Raw genomic sequence first — 19524 nt, 5'->3', positions numbered from 1 at the left:
GAAAGCCACTCTGAGTCTCAGCTTGTTGCCTTCAAGTGGCATTCATCTTCTCGTGCACGTCCTGATGATTCTAAATTCTATAAATGCGTGGTAAACTGTGCTATTCACTTTGTCAAAAGTGTGAAACTGAGCTCCAGATGCCAGTCGAACCCAAGAACTCCTTAATGATCATGTTCCCAAACCACTGAGCAACAAGGTGGTTTCCCCAAGTACATGCTCTGTATGTGCATATACATGCAGGAACTGTCATGTATCAACATCAAGCTGAATACAGTATCTCTTTTTAAGACTTAAAACATAAAGGCATTGTGAAATGCACATTGTAGCTTATTTTTTTTCTTTCCATCTTGTTTTCAGCTTTTATCTTTTATGTATGGACACATGACCTTTTTTCATAGTGGTGAGTTTTTTTTTTGTTTTTTTTTTTCATAACTTGTAATATTATTTTAGTCATCCTTTTTAAAGTCAATTTTTGACATTAATATCTGTGTTTTGCTTTTGCTTCAGGCCATGAAGTATTTAATGACTATATGGAGTACATGAAGGAACTACAACTAAGACTTCAAAATGTAAGCTACTTTGTTGCATGATAATTTGTTTGTCATTTTGGGGAAATACATGTAAATGGAAACTGAGGTACTAACAAGATTTTTCATCAGCGGTTTTTTCAAGGAAAACCAAGTACTCAACACATACATGTACATGTATACAGGGCCGTTCTGAAAACCACTTTTGCGAGAACGCACCCTGTTTAAAGATGATGATGATGATGATTATGCGCAGTAAAACTATCTGCATGCACAGTATAAGAAAGCACCACAGGGCGCATAGCGTAACCTGTGAGCCAAGCGAAACTTAAAATAGTACGTGTATAAATCAATATAATATATGTACATAAATAAAAAATATAAAATATATAAAAATATATAAAAGCCATAGTCTAAAAATATAAAATATATATTATTATTATCATCATCATCATCATCATCATCATCATCATCATCATCAGCAGCAGCATCATCATCATTATCATCATCATCATCATCATCATCAATAAGGCCAAGAATCTATAGCCCACTTTGAAAAAGAGTGATGGCCTGGGTCGAGAGTAGCTGCCCAAGCGATTGTGGGAAGGTTTGGGGGGAGGTTGGCTATTATCTTCGCATTTTTGCGTCCCCCCAAACAATCCCACAATCACTTGGGCAGTTACTCTCGACCCAGGCCATCACTCATTTTCAAAGTGGGCTATAAGGCCAAGAATCCAAAAGTCACTTAGGAGTCTTTTCCATGCAGTATCGGTATTTCTTCGATTTAAAATTTGATGGCTCCAACAAAAAAAATTATTGTTCTTAGATTTTCTAGAGTGATCATTGTCTTTTATTATTATTTTTTTGTAGACAAGAGAAAGATTTGACACTGCTAAAGAAGAAGCTGAAAGCCTGATGAGTCGAGTACAACAGGTACATTGATTCACTAGCTGTAGTTGTCTACCATTACACCGTTACCAAAGACTTGATGTGTGATCCAAGTCTCACAATTCCTTTATTCACAACAAGATTGACTTTGAAACCTACATTATTTAGAAAACAATAAATGATTATAAAATGGGAAAAATTCAGTTCTAAGCATGTTGCGACAGCTAAGTAAACGATATTTACCTTGTGGCCCTTGTAATAGAGCAAGGAATCTCGTCATTACAACATTGAAGCTGAACAGTTCAAGTATATGCAAATTACATGATTTTGAGCCATGATACATGCAAATTGTTACTCATGCACACATGCGCAGTATCGCGTATGGCTATTTTCGTGATCGCACGAAACATACGTATATGTAATCAGTTGAATTAATTTGTCATTATTATTATTATTATAAATCATTATTTTGGGTTGGGTTCAGGTATTTAAAGTTAATGCAAAAAAAACATGTTTTTGTTTTCAATTACAGAAAGCTCAAAGTGGTGAACTTCAGTACCATGGTGCGCACACAAGACAAGGATATCTTGGAGTCCAAAAGAAAGGTTAGCTTGCGATGTAAATGTACATGTCTTGAGTTACTTTCAAAGCTACCCTTCTTTGAGGAAGTTGATGCAAAGAACTGATGAAAATTAGTTTCATTTATTTATCAATAATGATGTTTTGTGTTTTGTTTAGAGCAAAATGCTGAAATGAGGCAAAGGCTTGGTCATTATGTTTGATTTACCCAACAGGGCCTGGCACTAGTTTGTGGCACCATGTTGTCCTTGTTTTTTCGTCTCATTATAAATAGGAATTCTTCCATTTTACAAAGACATATATGAATATAGTCAATCATTCTTGACAAAAAGAAAAAACGAAACAAAACAAGGACATGGTGCAATAAACAAGTGCCAGGCCGCTGTCAGGTTTATCATACAGTGTCCAGGCCCCTATCGCATTACAGCATTCTGTTTTAGTGTAAAAGGGGCAGTGTCACCTATTTTTTGTGTTACTTTGAACAGCCAAAAAACATATTTGTATGGATGTAAACGTCAAAATAATGGTTGAATTTTGTGAAAAATAACCCTGCTTGTGCACAGAAACTAATATCACTCATTCATGGCTGCAGATGGCTAGGATGGAAATAGATTGCAACGTGAAAAAATTGGCCAGTTTTTCAAGTTCCTCGTATGTATCTTCCAAAAATGGCTAAAAACGTGTTATAGTTTATTCTTGCACAGAGAAATCATTTGTATTCATATTTTCCCCTGACTGCGGCTCTAATAGCGATATTATTTCATGTTAGAGAAGAGGTTCTAAGTCGAATACTTTAGCAGCTGGGAATCTGGATTTTGTCTGAATAGCGAGTTTCCGTAATAGCAGAGTGTCTTCCAGGCGAGAATTGACTGTATATACTGACCAGTTCCCTTCCAACAGAGCCTGCAGGGTTTGTTTCCTATCAGCAAAACATTAAGCTGTTCCTTATCAGTGACTGATCAGATCTAAACTTGGCTGTTTAGGTAGCCTTGGCACTACGTGGAACAAGCATTATTGTATGTATACCAAGGAAAACAAGATTCTTACGATGATCCCCTACACACAGACACAGGGCCGACTGGTAAGAGTGCTGAAATTTGTTGCTGTTTAATATTATTTTCTTTCATTTAAATATCAGTCGCTGAAGCTATACCTGGCCCATTTCTTGAAAAAAATTGCTGGTGGAAAATAAAGCTCTTCTACTTTGATTTCTACTTAGTATACATGTAATTAAGGTGTTTGACTTTGCTCGAAGGAACCCTGAAATTTTCAAACAGAAACCCTTCATCCTACCATTCAACATTTGCATTCCACAATTTTGTTTTTGTTGATCCCATTCCACTCCAGGTGAATCAAATTGACAACTTTACTCAACTCTACTCTGTTTTTCTCTTCCACCCCACTCTTCTGTTCTTCATTTGTTTTCCTTCCCCCCTCCCCCCTCTCCCTTCTCCTCTGCTCCCCTCCCCTCTCCTTTTCTCTACTCTACTCCACCTTACCTTACCCTATCTCCTCTCTTTGGCTTATGGCTACACTGTGCTGTTAAGTTATACTATGGCATTTGTTTGTGCCTGCAGGTCACCTCTATCTGTAACCCTTGTTTCATATGGTATTGTTCTTTTTTGTTTCAGAATGCATCCACAGACACAATGGTCGTCACATCTTGTATCAGGTAAATTTCTTAAGTGCATGTAAGATCCTTACATGTAATGGTAGCTTGAGATAGTGCTTTGTTGAAGCAGTGGGGTTTCAAGCTTGTCATTAGGAAATAGATGGGTATCGGTATTTGTTTGAGGTAGTTACCATCTACAGAGACAACCTGATTCCACTGTCCCAACACATCCCTAAGAGTGCCAATTGGCACATAATGCTATACCTTTTTCCATATTTATTTTCATATTTTCATATATTTCCATAATGGGGTGGAATAAAGTATTGTTGTTGTTGTTATTTGACACCATACTGTGAATTTGTGACACCAAGATGGTCTTGTGAAGATCTACTCATAAAAGAATGAAAACTTAACCCCTTCCCATATGTGATATGGTTGACCACCCCCATAGCTTTTCAACTTTTTTCCCCTAGAGGATATGGGTCTTCATAAATCTCTCACATCAATGAACATGTTGAGAACTGCAAAATAAGCTATAGTTTAGGGGTATACCTAATATACACAAGGATTGGGACATTTTTGAACTTTTAAATTTTTATGTTTAAAGCCTATTTATCTTAAAGCCATAACTTTTCTCATTTATAATTATATCAGTTATGAAATACACTCATGATAAGCTTTAAAATGGTATATCATACATGGACATTGAGTTTGTAGTCCTAGATCTGGAGAAAATGTTGTTTTGCCTTTGGAGTTAAAGGGTTAACAATGTACAGTCAACCCTCGCCTTGGAGACATTGCCATTATGGACACCCCAGTAATACGGACAGCAACTAAATCCCCGGCAAAAATAATTTACAGACATTTGACTGAAATTAGTTCCTGCTATTATGGACTCTCGCATTAAGGACACTTAATCGCGGTCCTAAGGGTGTCTGCAATAAAGAGAGTTGATTGTAATATGTTTTTTAACCAGGAAACAGCAATAAATGTTACACTGTTCTCATTAAACTGTAAATACAAACTACAAACTGTACATGTTGAGAGCTGAGAAGTAGATTAACATAATCACGCAATAAATACATTACTTTAACCCTTTCCCGTCCGAGGGAAATGGCGAATTTTTCTAAATCGCTAACTATGAACTGGGAGACCACATGTGATATACCATTTAAAAGGTATTTTATGGGGTGTGCTATAAATCACACCAACAGAGATGGAGGAGGTCACATATTAGAGTGAGAAAAGTCCAAAACGAAAAAAGAAAAAACATTGAAAATTTTCTTATTCGTTGTACATACTGGGTATCCCCCTAAACTATAGCTTAATGTTCAGCTCTCGGTGCATTGCTTGTTGTAAGATATCAACTGGACCCTTAACGTACAAAGGAAAAAAAATCCAAAAGTTTGAGGGGTGGTAAATCAAGTCTCATACAGGCAGGGGGCACGATTTTATGCCTTCAATTTATAGATCTTTCAAAGATCTTTTGGTGGTGCAAATTTCACACAAATTGACCAAATACTGAGCTCATAATTGCGTCTTGTGCCATATGGCACTCTTGGGCGGGAAAGGGTTAAAAGGCAAAGTCAATATATTTAGTACTATTTAGTACTAGAGTAATTTAGAGCTATCTACATGTAGGTTGCCAGTGAGATAATAGGATGGAGCTGTAAGCACTGAATTATTTTAATCTGTTGCAGAAAAATGACAGACTCTATTGATAGAAGATTTACTTTTGAAATAACTGCCCTTGAAAGGTAAAACCTTTTAAAGTATTCGCTGAGATCGTACACATACATGTAAAATATTTATTATTGTTTTCCTGTTTCAGTATTATTGAAGGTTTTGGGTTAGAGAGGTGTAAAAGACTTTTTTGCCTTATAGGGACGGGTTCACAGCTCTGCACATGTCCATGAATCAAAATACTTTTTCATCTTTGCTTGCTATGACCCAAGCCTGTTTAATTTAATTCGCCGTTTATGAACCATTCGGAAGGGAATAGGTAACTTGGGTGGTATTTTTTTCATATGATTACGTTATTTGGCATGCAAATAACTGTAAACACATAAACCATGGAATAAATCCTACGGGTCAACACTAAATTCGATATCGACAATATGAGTACAATCCACTAGCATTTTCTGTGAATTTCGGTCATCAGTCTTTTTGCTTGGACTAATTATAGAATGTGATTACTGAAGTACGTGTGAGTGGGATTTTTAAGGCCATAAAGTTGATAAGAAAGAGAAAAAAGCATTTAGATTCATGCACATGCAGTCGCTCACAATAAGTGCTAGTTTCGCACAGAGATTGGTTGTTATATAAGAAGCTTAGTTATGTATTTAATTTTTGAGCAGAATGTTAAATAAAGAAAATTAAAAATTAAAAATGTAACTTACTTCTTATATAACAACCGTTCTCAATTTGGAGTGGTTTCAATTTGAAAGCAAAAAAATGCACTTGCAGTGTATGTCTCTCTTGCCCCAACGCTTGTAATGTATGTAAAGAAATAATAAATTATTTTGCACTTTACTTTTAGTTGACTTTTCACTGCTAAACGTCTTATGATCAGGTCTCAACCAATCTTATTACAAGCACAAGATGAAGAGGACAGAAAATCCTGGCTGGAAGCAATGGATGGCAAGGAACCGGTAAGTTTCTGTAAATTAGTTTCCACAACATTGCCATTTACCAAAGTACCATAACTGGTACATATAATTGTATTCTTTCCAGTGAGGCTCTTGTTCTAGCAGAAGAAGAATTAAGCCAGAGAGACAAGAAAGGATCAGTTGATCCTGCGTCACCCATTATAATTATTTTTAACTTACTAAGTAATGAATGTTTACGTATTAATTTTACTAGTGTCAGTGTTTAATTGTTACCTTTTACTCTTTCTTTCAGCTGTATGTAGATTCCAACAGCATTCCCAAGTTCAAAGATAGTAAGTGAATTTATAAGTCTTGAAGGCTGCCTTCATGTGAGGCAATAACAATTATTGTTTTCTAAGAAAGGAAATGAAGTGAATGAAATTGAATTATTTGTTTCATCTGTTTATTTAGAGGAAACTAAAGATCTGGAACTTAGTTTTATCACAAAGTGTATTTCAGCAGTGGAGAAAAGAGGTTAGTTTCAGGTTACACCAAGACCTAACTCAGCAAACACTTCTCTGCTTGTACTGAACAGTTAATGAAACTTCTTTTACATGCAATTCTGGAATGGAATTCCCTACTAAGAGATGTTTTCACCAGCCTGAGTCAAGATTCTTTTACCAACAAACTGTAATTACTGTTCTAGAACAAACCTCAGTCCCCTACCCTTGTGGTGTGTTCCTCAAATGTGAGATCTTTCATGATATCCATGTAGATTAAGTAATATATCAAGCATGAGAAGGATATCGGATATCCAAACACTGAGAAGTAGGTTGAAAAAACAATGCGCGGCCGAGTTTTTTTAAACGGGAATAAGATTTAAGTTACTCCCATTATTGAACCATTTCACGATATCAGTGTAGATTGAGGACGTAACAGGACCGTCCAAAAAGGTGTGGAGTTAGTTGCAGTTAGTTTATGGCTAGGTGATTTACTGCTTAACCCTTTAATTAAGCCTTAAACAGTGATCAGCATGAAATTTCTAATCACCGAAGGTGAATTTTCCTGATATTTTAATTACTTGTCCTCAGTACTTTTATAAGAAAAGTATGGGGACAAGATAGGAGAAGTTGTTCTTTGATATTGGGGGTTAAAGGGTTAAAAAAACTTAATCTAATCAACACCTTGTTTCCAGGTATCACAGACCAGGGTCTTTACAGAATAGTAGGTGTGGGGTCCAAAGTCCAAAATCTTCTACTGCAGTGTATTGACAAGAAGAAAGTTGCATCAATTGACCTTGAAGATGAAGACTGTGAGTGGGAAGTGAAAACCATCACCAGCGCACTCAAGCAGTACTTGAGGTATGGGGCAGATGCTGTCTCTCTGTGCTTAACCCTTTCCCGACCAAGAGTGCCATATGGCACAAGACGCAATTATGAGCTCAGTATTTGGTCAATTTGTGTGAAATTTGCACAACCAAAAGATCTTTGAAAGATCTATAAATTGAAGGCATAATATCATGCCCCCCTCCTATATGAGACTTGATTTACAACCCCTCAAACTTTTGGATTTTTTTTCCTTTGTACGTTAAGGGTCCAGTTGATATCTTACAACAAGCAATGCACTGAGAGATGTACATTAAGCTATAGTTTAGGGGGATACCCAGTATGTGCAACGAATAAGAAAATTTTCAAAGTTTTTCTTCTTTCGTTTTGGACTTTTCTCACTCTAATATGTGACCTGCTCCATCTCTGTTGGTGTGATTTATAGCACACTCCAGAAAATACCTTTTAAATGGTATATCACGTGTAGTCTCCCAGTTCATAGTTAGGGATTTAGGAAAATTCGCCGTTTCCCTCGGACCGGAAAGGGTTAACAGGGACCCTCAGATTTGACTACGAGTACAAGATTGACCACAACTATGACTCTTCAAATCTAGTTTGCATGGTTCAGATGACCGTTTGTCACACCAATCTTGTTTCTAGGGTATTCTTATCTGCTGGTAAACAACATAAAGGAACGATAGTTCTGTTGATGTGACTGATTTGAAGTTTAAAAGTCGTTCTTGTACTCAATCTCTTTCACGTACGCTGTTCTGAAGGTCCCTATTACAGCAGCCCTTGTAACATGCTTGAGAACAACGGGGTTAATATGAGCGGGATATCAAGAAAAATATGGAAATTTTGTTGTAGACTTGAAGTAGATATTGTGTTACTGGTACTGCAAAGTCCTTGGATATCATAAAGTTTGTATACAGGGTTGTCAGAAAAGTCCAAAGTAGACAACTGCCTTTTTAAAGTAATGGGCTGTTTATTCATGAAAATGCAATATGCTACACTGCATGCAAGGGAGGCAGTGATTTTTGCCAGCACCCAGCTACTGTTGGCAACTCTTGTAAAGATGTACAAACAAGTGACTAAAATTATGGGTATCAGAGACTTTGGCCACAAATTCAGTTAGTTTTGGATTAATTTGGAGCCCTTGAAAATTTGCGTGAGTCCTTGTTAAGTCCTAAAATGTTTCTGAGAAAAATAATGAATCCCAAAACTAAAGCCCATCAGAATTCTGTTTCCTTAACCATGTTCATGATAAGGATTTATGTTGTCTTCCTCTTGAGTTGTTGCCCTCAGTGGCCGAAGGAACATAATGATGTTAAGACATCTCAAACAAATAAAACTAGCTGTTAATTTACCATGTTTTTATCCTCAGGAACATGCCGGAGCCCTTGTTCACTTACGATTTCCATGAGCAGTTCCTGGATGCAGTCAGTAAGTGCATTTTTAGTAATTTGTGAAGAAAATGCAGTACCAATGCCTAATACAGTAATAGCCCGCGCGTAAGAACCTGAATTTTTCAATTTAGCCTAAATAGGTTCTTATATAAATGGTACTTAAAGCAAATTTAGGCTACCAAGGTTCTTAAAATAGGTTCTTATATTTTCATATGAATTTCATCTGAATATGCTATATATATATTATAAATATCATCTCATAATACAGTATAATGGCAAACACAATAGACATACAACATGGTACTTAAGCTTGAAAGAAAAAAAAGTTATGTCAAGTTACTTTTAAATAGATGATGATCTTAATTCAGCAGTTTCTACCTATACATTTTCACAGCAACCCCACTGATAAGGACCTAACTTAAAATTTTAGCCTAAATAAGTTCGTATGTGGAGGGGGCTTAAAATGAAAATTATAGCCCAACAGGTTCTTAAAACCCAGGTTCTTATACACGGCCTATTACTGTACTGTTTTTGTAACTGTTAAAATGAATGTTAATTGTAAAACTATTTTACAAGGCTGAAAAGTTTAAAAAGAAAACAAACCGAACATTGTTTTACTAATTAAGTCATGTTCAGGGTAAACTGACTGTCTGCTGCATGAATTTTGTATATGCTTTAGTTGATTCTCTATGGGAACAGTTTCACTATGTAAGAATGAATTTTTTTTTTTTTTAGACTGGGGATCCATTGTTGGATATTTAGCCTTCAATAATTATTTTGCACTTGTGAAGAGATTGGGCTGTACAAAGTATTCGCCAACTAAAAGAATGGGATGGATTTTCACGTAGTTAATGGCAGTTTCAGAGTCATGAATGAGTTTGAACATTCATTGATTCCCACCTCAACATTTCTCATGGTTTCATCAATGTAATTAGCACTGCAAGGATAGTCTCCTTTACAGACCACATGTTATCTGTGAATGTTTGATTGAATGTAGACAATTTTTCTTTTTTTTGTCAATAATATTATTTTTTTTGTTGTTGTTGTAGAAAAAGACACCTATGAGAAAAGAGTAGAAGCATTGACATCTCTTGTGGCCAGTCTATCAGAGGAAAACAGAAAACTAATCAAGACAATCATGAGGCATTTAACTCGGTGAGAAGCAAGCTTTACTGTTTATAAGCAATGACGTGAATACATTCTAATCTGACAGCTTGGAAATTAAGGAGTTGAGAAATCAATGTAGCAAGATTTCTAGCCTGCTGCCAGCACTGGAGCCCCATGAAGTGCAAATAACTGTTGAAGGTATCTAGAGTCTAATCAATAGGCCATTTGCAAGTTGCTTTGAACCTCATATTAAAAGTGGGGCTTCATGCAAAGCTTTTGACAACTGCTTACTACTTGTATTCATCAGGGTATTGAGGTCAGTGGATTTTGAGTCACTGTCTGTACACTGTACATCTCTGTAGAGACATTTTTGTGAGACAAACCATGACCATATTTACAGTATGCATGATCTGTATTTTCTAAGCTACTTGAAATGTCTGACAAGATGTGTTGGACACGACAAAATTTGTGGAGGAACAAACCCTAGGTATCAGTTTTACATCTACATGGTTATCCTTGTTTGTTTTCATCCTCCAGAGTTGCTGAAAATTCCAATAAAAATTTGATGGCTGCAAGTAACCTTGGTGTTGTGTTTGGTCCAACACTGATGAAGTCCAGAGAAGAGTCTATGGCTGCAATCATGAACTTGAAGTACCAGAGTGTAGTTATTGAACTTCTCATAAAGGAATTTAACACAGTAAGTATGGAGTAACTATTTAGGAAATAAAAGCCAAGAGGGAGGGTAAGAACAAGAAAGTGCTGTGGAAATAGTTGTGTTTTTATTTGAAAGACCCAGTAGATAATGGGTACAAGTGTTGATTTACAGTGTAACAGAAATTATCATTTCAGAAACATGGTTCGTTATTTCTTTTTAAACCTTAAGGCATGAATTTGAAGAATTAACCAATGATCTTTGTTAGAAACTCAAAAAAACTAGGGCAAAAGAGAACCCAATACTTGGCTGCAGAGTAAAAAACTCACTCATGATTCACTTGAGTTGCCCAATCGGAATCTATAACAACCCAACAGTTACACTGTACAATGGTTTCGCTTTCAACCCTTCAGTTAATGACTTATGATTATTTAAAAAACGAAACCTGCTTGTATATTTTTGTTGAGTTTCTTTGTCTCTCTTACAGATATTTGGGCCAGACAGTCCAGATAGTGTCAAAGACTCACCCAAGCTCACAAATTCTGAGCCAGTCAATACAAATCCGTTCTTAAATGATGAGAATGATGAAGAAGACAACTCCTCAAACACGTATGAGAAGCCAAAACCGCCTCCTAAGAAAAGAAACAGTGACGACTCTGGAACAAAACTGAATGACAACAAAAATGTTACACCAACAAAGCCCCTACTCCCAGCTAAAGGATATCGCGCACCACCCCCACCTGCCAACAAACCAGTTCCTGCTGCTCGGCCAAGAGTGAAGGCCATTATTGTGTCAGGTAAGCTGCCTTGCAAGGTAGAAAATTGTTAAAACACTAGAGCTCTACTGTAGATCCTTCAAACTAGCCAATGACATGTCAGTAAAGTTGTATTTTTCTCACCACCCCTGTTACCCCCTATGTGCTCAGAGAACACAGCTAATTGATGCTGGTGTGGAATGTGATGTCTTGGGATTTGTTCATTCAGGTGTGACGTCAGATAGTCAGATTTATACATGCAGAAGTTTTTTTTTTAATGCTTTTTTATTCATAGTAATAATAATAGTAATAATAATAATAATAATAATAATAATAATAATAATAATAATAATAATAATAATAATAATAATGATTCCTATCAAGCATGATAAAGTGATCGATTTGATTATGAAAATTACGGGTAGAATCATATTTACAACGTTTCGGTGTCCTCATGACACCATCATTAATATTCTTGTTATCTGTTGAACTATTTTGACCTGATGATGGTGTCATGAGGACACCGAAACATTGTAAATATGATTCTGCCCATGATTTTCATAATCAAATAATAATAATATGAGAGAATGCACAGTAGTAAGTAATAAATTGATATTGAGATGCCGAAGCCAGGGGCTTATACGGTACAAGTCACACAGGAGATTGATCAAGATGGTGCAATTATTTACAGTTAACAAATATGACGAGGCTGTAAAAAGTCACCTATTAACATACATATTCTCCACACTGTCCTTATTTTTCTTATGGAACTAGTTAGGAGAATTTGTTAAAACTTCAAGACCTTTTGCCTCTGGTGATCATTTCCTTTTTTCTCATAAGCTGAATGCTTAATCAGGTTGTAGTATTATGAGGAGAAATTGTATGCTTTAGGGGAGCAGGGATGGCGCAGTGGTGAGAGCACTCTCCTCCCACCAGTGTGGCTCGGGTTCGATTCCCAGACTCGGTGTCATATGTGGGTTGAGTTTGTTGTTGGTTCTCGTCCTTGCTCCGAGAGGTTTTTTTCTTGGTACTCCGGTTTTCCTCCTTCGCGAAAATCAACATTTCCAAATTCCAATTTGATCAAAGTTTGTCAAGATACTGTAAAGCGCATTTGATCATCTTGTCATGGAATTATGCAGTATACAATTTAACAAATTTAATTGAACTTAATTTAATGGCTGTCACTATTTCTGTGGAAAGGATTAATTAATGTGTAACTTTTCTTTTTGCCAGATTCTGAAGAGGATCCCAGTAGTATATCAGATGCATCAAGTGTCAATTCAACTCCTCAGAGTGAAGGCAAACAACCTTTCTCACCAAGGGATTTCTGGAAGGAAAAAGCAGGTGAGTAATTCTGTTACTTACTTAATCCATTCAAATTCTGAAATGAAAGGAGGCCGTCTGCAACTAGGTAAGTAGAAAATGTTGGCAGGCAAGGTTTTCTTCTATCAAGGTTTAAAGTGTATATGACAGAATTTTTTAATTTGTTTGATCAAATCTTCACATTGTTCTCACACCAAAATCGAAAACAAATTCTGGTTTCCCACTCGTAGATTCGTCTTTGTTCATCATCATTGTAATGGGGAGGTGGGGGGGGGGGGGGGGGGGTGGAACCATGTCTAGATTGGCCCTGCAGAGGCCTCTGCCCCAAACACTTAGGCCAGGATTGTAGAATGACATTTGACAAAATGAATGCAACTGTTGTGTAACAAAGGATTGTAATTATAATTTCTCTTTTACTTTAGCTGGAAAACCAACACCACCTCCTAAGAAGCCAGAAGTAGTGTAAGTACACTGTCTAATTTTTTTGTTGTTTCTTCTAATTTGAGTATATGTAGATTTTCTGTTAATTGGTTTGTTTAGTCAATAAGGCATTAAAATTAAAAAAAGTACTCTATGTAAAATACATGTACAACCAAGTTTGTTTTGTTTTTTAATTTATCGTACTGTAAGCTGTTTAACCACATGCTAGCTGTTATTTTGCTGAGCTAATTGCACTTACCAGTTACCACCGTGTAACATTTTTTTCTATTTGTCTTTTATGGGTGGGTATGCATGGTTTGGCAGATGATATGGTTCACAACGGAAATCTTTCATCATAAGATAATCTAGTCTGTTTGTGTTTGACACTCGGAGAGGCAAAAAAAAAAACTTGTTTCACATACAATTTTAAGGTTGTTGCTTTAGTAGAGTTGTTACTTTAAGGGTTGAGAAAAGCACAATAATTTTTGTGTAAAGATGAAAAAGTGTACAACAAAATGCGCATTGGTAGATTCATGGGAAGTGTACAGCAACCACTCGTTTGAACATCTCAATCTTTTGTTAGAAATGACGTTAAAGAGGCTTAGTGTGGAGGTACCTTGTTGTAGTGGTTAGTGCGTTAGACTTCGAAATGAACCGTTGAAAGATTGGCGTTGATGGTTTGAGGCCAGGTTGGTCTCTTCATTGCTGTGTTGTTTCCTTAGACAAGAAACATTGCTCCACTTTGTCTCTCTTTACTCACACATCCAGGTGATCTGGTGACGTAACTCGGTGGACTGGGGAGAGAAATTTTAATGCCTTATCCCACAACCGCGCGCGGCCTTCAATACTGTTTTCGATTTTTACAATGGCTGCGTAGTTCAACACGACGTCGGTTTAATTTGAACGTCTACTCACCTCGCACGATACGCAGGACATGTAGAATGCATGGAAAATGATCTGTTATGTAATGCAATTACTGAAGGAAATTGGGAGGCAAAGACTTTGACACTTCGAGTTATTGGAGAATGACATCTGATACGATAAACGATTGAGGACGGATTGACGCGTAAGCACGAATCTGCAAGTTTTATTTGAATAATTTGGTTTCTAATATTACCTTGAACTGTGTTTATTATTTTACTTTTGTGTCACTACTAAAACTGATGCTTTCTGCAGAACGTCTTGATTGTGTGTCTATTAAATGTTCTTAGCTTAAGCAAGAGTGCTATTTGTTAGAAAATTTTGCAAATTGAACTCGACAAAGATCCGGGCGTCACAGTTTTGGCAGGCTTTTGCTGGGAACGCCGACCGGTCGGCAGTGTTGCCTTGACCCTGGGCTTTAAATTTATGTTGTTTTGTCAATTAAACCCTGGTCAAGTCGTTTTGTTTCGCACTTTGGTATTTAAATGTCTTTTTTTCGTGTTGAACTAAGCCGCATTAAAGGCCTCGCGCGGTTGTGGGAAACGGCATTAAAATTTCTCTCCCCAGTCCTCCAAATCACGTCACCAGATCACCTGGATGTGCTTCTGGGGGTAATCCTGTGATGGACTAGCATCCCCTCCAGGTAGAGTGGTAATACTTCTGGAGGATACACTCCAGTCGTGTGGGCTGCTTAGGCTTGTACTGTGACTAAGTAAGCCAAGTAGGGCGTAAATGGCAGCATGTGACAGCTAACGAGCATTTGGTTGTAGCTGCATTTAAATTCACTGTAAGCTGTTCATTCGTAGTGTGTTTGTTTTGTTGGCTTGATGCTTTTATTTTGCTTGTTTGCTCATTTGTTTTAGTGCTGAGTTTAAAAACAGACAAGTAACAGGCTCTTCAAGACCATTTTCTATGTTTGATGATCCCATGTAAGTCTTAGGTTCTAGGAAGCTTAAAGCATCAGTTGCCTCCTTTTGGAGACAATTGATATTTCAGGCCATTTTCCTGTTCAAGCTACAGTAGCTAACAAAGAGCAGATTGGGTTGTCTGCAAGACAGGAGAAGAAGTCCTTTAAAATCTGCAGAACTTTTGAAAATTGTTGTTATTTTCATGACCAACTTGAAATCACAATCTTGTAATGTTAACTAGAGATGTATTATCAGTCTTACGAAGACATCTAGGTTGACCTTGTTAGCCATTTTGAAAAACATGTAGCTAACGGATGCATAATCTATCTAGTACCATCTTTTAGAAATAAATTGTTGGCCATATAATGTTGTTTGTCCCAGACAAAAAAAAAGCCGGCCATTTTCTTTGAAATTATGATAACTTTGTGGGTTTATGTCCCCTGATAAAACGCTTTGTCTTGAAGAGCATCTCTTTTCTGCATTTTCTTTTTTTTTTTTGTTGCTGTTGTTGCTGCAACTGTCGTTTGAAACTTGTGCGCGATGCAATGCAATACTGCTGTTTTGTTAAAAGGATAAATGATTTGCACAGCTTTAAAACTGCACAAACTTATGTAAATAATTCAGTTGTTTTTAACTTGTCAAGTTGAAATCCAACCGAGCAATCAGTTCGTCACTGGTCCCCAGTGTAAGCCATGTTTGTTTGCCTTTTGTTGGTATTACCAGGAATGACAAAGATTCTGTGCCCGCCATTCGCCGTTTTAGCAGCCAGGGTGGTAGTCTTAATAGGGGGATGCAGTCCTGGGGGACACGTCCACCCCCACTCCCACGGGAACCTCCCCCGCAAGAGGAACCGACACCATCACCACAAACAAAAACACCCAAGTAAGTACAATCACACGTTTCCATGATTTTACTTGAATGTCGATTAAGCTGTTGTTGTAGTCTTGTTTTCATGATCAGTTAACTTACTGATTTCTGGAGATGTATTGGTGTGGTGGTTTTCAGTTTGCCTCAGTTTTTCAGTTCTGAAGGTCACAGTGGTTTGAACTCTAGCCTCTGCCGTACACGAGAAACTTGTATTTATTTATTTATTTATTTATTTATTCATTTATTTATCTATTTATTTATTTATTTATTTATTTATTTATTTATGTAATTATTTATTTCATAAAGTAATCACTTCATTTTCTTAGTATATTCTACTCCCTTATTTCCTTTAGTGTCTCTTTAGTATATTGTATATCTTCTTGTCTTACTCTGCCCACTTCGATTAGCTTTCGCTTCCCACGGTCCAGTGTATTTAGTAAAAGGAGCTGCATTTTTCTGTATTTATACGTTTAATGTATTTATGAATCTTTAATGTACACTTAATGAAGAAAATAAATAAAATAATTGAATCCAACTAAGGTGTTAAAATGGATACCGGCGACATACTGTGGAGGGTAACCCCACAGTGAACTAGCATCTCATCTTGGGGGAAAGGGGAGGGGAGGGGTAGCAATACTCCTTGTTTCTTCGTCCATGTTGGCCACTTGAGGATTGTGTTCGACGTTTCCTGACTTCTTTAGCTATAGTTACCTGAGGGTGGAGTGGTTACTGTGAATGTTTTTATTATCAAAATAATAACAAAAAAGTTGTGGTTGATGATGATGATGTGTTATTCACTGCAGGAAAGTAAAGACAATATATCCTTGTGTGGCAGAAAACAGTTCTGAGCTCTCATTTGACGCTGGCTGTATTATTTCTAATGGTGAGTAGGATGCTATTTTGGGTTAGCACATAATTCAATTATGAGAGGATCAATTGCGCTTTACAGTATGGGAACGCTCGCCAGGTCGAATTGGAATTTGGAAATAATGGTTTTTGAGGAGAGAGGAAAACCGGAAAACCCAGTGAGAAACCTTTCAGAGAACCAACAAAAAACTCAACCCACATATCACGCCAAGTCTGGGAATCGAAGCTTGGCGACGTTGGTGGGAGGCGAATGCTTTCACCACTGCGCCATCCCTGCTGTATTATGGTGGTGAGCACATGCTCAGCCCATTGGTCTCTTGTGGGTTGTCTTTTTTTTTAACCTTATAGAGTTCTAAAGTGTGACATCACAAATACTTGAATTTTTGAAATTATGGGATTTGTTAGTGTATTCGGAAAGAGCAGAATGAAAAATACCTACTTGCCAAAAATCAGCATCTTATTGCAATTTGGGAGCGAGATATTAGCTCTGTTATGCCGTGATGACTCCATAGAAATCCTTCTAGTTTTGTCTCAGTTCTTAATGTTTGGAACTGCGACAAAATTGGAAGGATTTGTATGGACTCATCGGGACATAACAGAGCTAATATCTCGCCCCCAAATTGCAATAAGACGCTGATTTTTGGCAAGTATGCATTTTTCATCATTCTCTTTCCGAATATACTAACCATCCTATAATTTCACAAATTTAGTTTTTGTGATGTCATCACTTTAGAACTCTGCAAGTCCCAATATTGATCAGTATCTAATTTCTCCTCACAATATCACTGCTTCATCAAAACAGTCAGGTTATGAGAATAAAGGAAATGATTGTGTTTGATATATTACATCAAACTTAGATGCCTTGATGAACACTCTTCTATATAGTACCCTGAGAAATATACAAACAACAATAAACAGAATATGTCTTGAGGTGTATTAACTTGTTATTCACTGCAGACCCAAAGAGGTCCAATCCATCACAGACATTACAACAACCGTAAACAGATGTCAATGTCGTATTCTTATAATGCATTTTGCTGTATTTTTTCCACAGTTCGACCTTCCAAGGAACCTGGTTGGCTGGAGGGAACATTAAATGGCAGAACAGGCCTTGTCCCGGAGAATTATGTTGAGCCAGTAACCTAGCTATGTATTAAACTGTTAGAGAGTTAGGATATTTTAATTGCTTATTAATAACGAAGTTCATTCTATTACAAATTCTACTTAGCAATACACGTAACTGTCAATAGCCCTACTCTAATGTCCAACCAGAAGTGAGAAAGATTTAGAAATCATTTTGTGGTTTATAACATGAAGAAGATAGAGATGCTATGGGTCACGTGAAGTACGTTAGGTGCGTGATTATCACGTGGATATAATAAGAAAGCACTTGTTACCTGATTGGCCAATGAAATTCTTGATGAACAACATTGCCTGCTGTTTTATGAGCAGTTAATTTAACCATCTCGCGTAGTTTCCTAATTGCATTTAATAGATTGCGTGTAAAATAAGTCAACTCGCGTCGTGGTGTTCTAGGTGGCAGAAATGCAGTTCATTATTCTTCTCCCAAGGAGAGACGAGAGATTTTAATAGTACTGGATTCACAAAGAAGCAATTGGATGACATTTTAAAATTTGTGGATAGTGAGCGCACACATTTCTTATCTGCCAGGTTTTTTAAAAGTTGTTTTTACGTTGCTGGGCAACTAATCTGGGTAACGTTTAGTTGTTTAGGGGACCAACTATGAATTTTGTTGTTTCGTGTTCTGAAACTTTTCAACGCTGGAGTAAGTCATTTGCGTTTTGCAATGAAGTTATGTGAAACAATGTGTGATCACAGGCTTACCATCCTTTGTGTGGGGCCTGTGCTGTGTTGGTGAATTAAATTAGCCCCTTTAAAGGCTATTTTTAGGGCTTTCAACGGAGTTGAAAAGGTTATTTGACCACCGTAAAAAGATTCGAATACTCTCAGCACTGTAATCTCTTTCCGGCAGCCAAATTACCTTGGCAACTGTGTTGATAAAACCGAACAATCGTTTCCATTCCCCACCGACGCAGTACCATAGCTTTTTTTAGAAACTAACTCCTTCATCTAAAATGAAGTAAAAGCGGTACAGGTATTAACAGAATGTTGTACTTTTGTTGTTCTGTTTGTTGTGTTGAACCAACGCTAGTCAGAGCAGTTTCCAAACTTGATGTTTGACATCACTCAGTAGTCAAAGTACAACATTGTGTTAATGTCTTTTTAAACGGATTTTATGTCATTTGAATCTGTTTCAAAAGCCCTAAACATCACTTTTTAAAAAAGGCTAATTTAAAAACCGATACAGCCATTAGTCTTAGCCTGCGAAGCAGTTGTTTGCTTTCAAAGCGAGCACAACAGTCAATGAAAGCTTCCTTTTCGACTTCACGAGCCTAACAACTGTATAAGTCTAGCTGCATATCTTACAGACAAGGAATGTCGGCCTGTGGTGACTTTTAAAGTAATTTGCATGCTTTCATCGAGATCGGTTATCTTGGAACTATCCTGAGAAAAGACATGGAGTACATGAAATTATCAACCTATGTTCGTTTACTCTCGCTTTGTTTTGTGTGCATTTGTGGATGGTGGATGAAGACATACAGAAAATAAAGCGAAAGTAAACAATGGTAACTTTTGATTGATAGATTGATTGATTGATTGATTGATTGATTGATTGTTTGATTGATTGATTGATTGATTGATTGATTGATTGATTGATTCTCTCAACTATTGTCTCCCCTGTGAAATTTCCACGAAA

General features: G+C 36.9%; 1 protein-coding gene across 2 annotated transcripts in view; it reads left to right on the top strand.

Annotated features, from left to right (window-relative positions):
• The window catches only part of LOC146451693 (rho GTPase-activating protein 26-like), a 28241-nt gene extending 9983 nt beyond the window's left edge, over positions 1–18258 (top strand). The window contains exons 7-27 of one of the 2 annotated variants that reach the window (XM_085098752.1): positions 358–400; positions 508–569; positions 1398–1460; positions 1948–2020; positions 2978–3075; positions 3626–3666; positions 5307–5363; positions 6179–6257; positions 6508–6547; positions 6666–6728; positions 7390–7555; positions 8904–8962; positions 9975–10080; positions 10570–10729; positions 11172–11481; positions 12673–12783; positions 13185–13224; positions 14967–15032; positions 15735–15893; positions 16682–16761; positions 17800–18258. In XM_085098752.1, the coding sequence (XP_084954878.1) occupies positions 358–400; positions 508–569; positions 1398–1460; positions 1948–2020; positions 2978–3075; positions 3626–3666; positions 5307–5363; positions 6179–6257; positions 6508–6547; positions 6666–6728; positions 7390–7555; positions 8904–8962; positions 9975–10080; positions 10570–10729; positions 11172–11481; positions 12673–12783; positions 13185–13224; positions 14967–15032; positions 15735–15893; positions 16682–16761; positions 17800–17891 (1968 nt within the window). In that variant the 3' untranslated portion in view covers positions 17892–18258. The remainder of the gene's footprint in view (positions 1–357; positions 401–507; positions 570–1397; positions 1461–1947; positions 2021–2977; positions 3076–3625; positions 3667–5306; positions 5364–6178; positions 6258–6507; positions 6548–6665; positions 6729–7389; positions 7556–8903; positions 8963–9974; positions 10081–10569; positions 10730–11171; positions 11482–12672; positions 12784–13184; positions 13225–14966; positions 15033–15734; positions 15894–16681; positions 16762–17799) is intronic. The other variant, XM_085098753.1, reaches the window with a different exon arrangement.
• The last annotated feature ends 1266 nt before the right edge of the window (positions 18259–19524 follow it).

Source organism: Pavona decussata, unplaced genomic scaffold (assembly GCF_977016875.1).
Source record: "Pavona decussata unplaced genomic scaffold, jaPavDecu1.1 SCAFFOLD_386, whole genome shotgun sequence".
In the NCBI taxonomy this organism is placed as follows: domain Eukaryota; kingdom Metazoa; phylum Cnidaria; class Anthozoa; order Scleractinia; family Agariciidae; genus Pavona; species Pavona decussata.
Note: the sequence above shows the minus strand (reverse complement) of the source record. Positions and strands in the feature narration are given on the sequence as shown.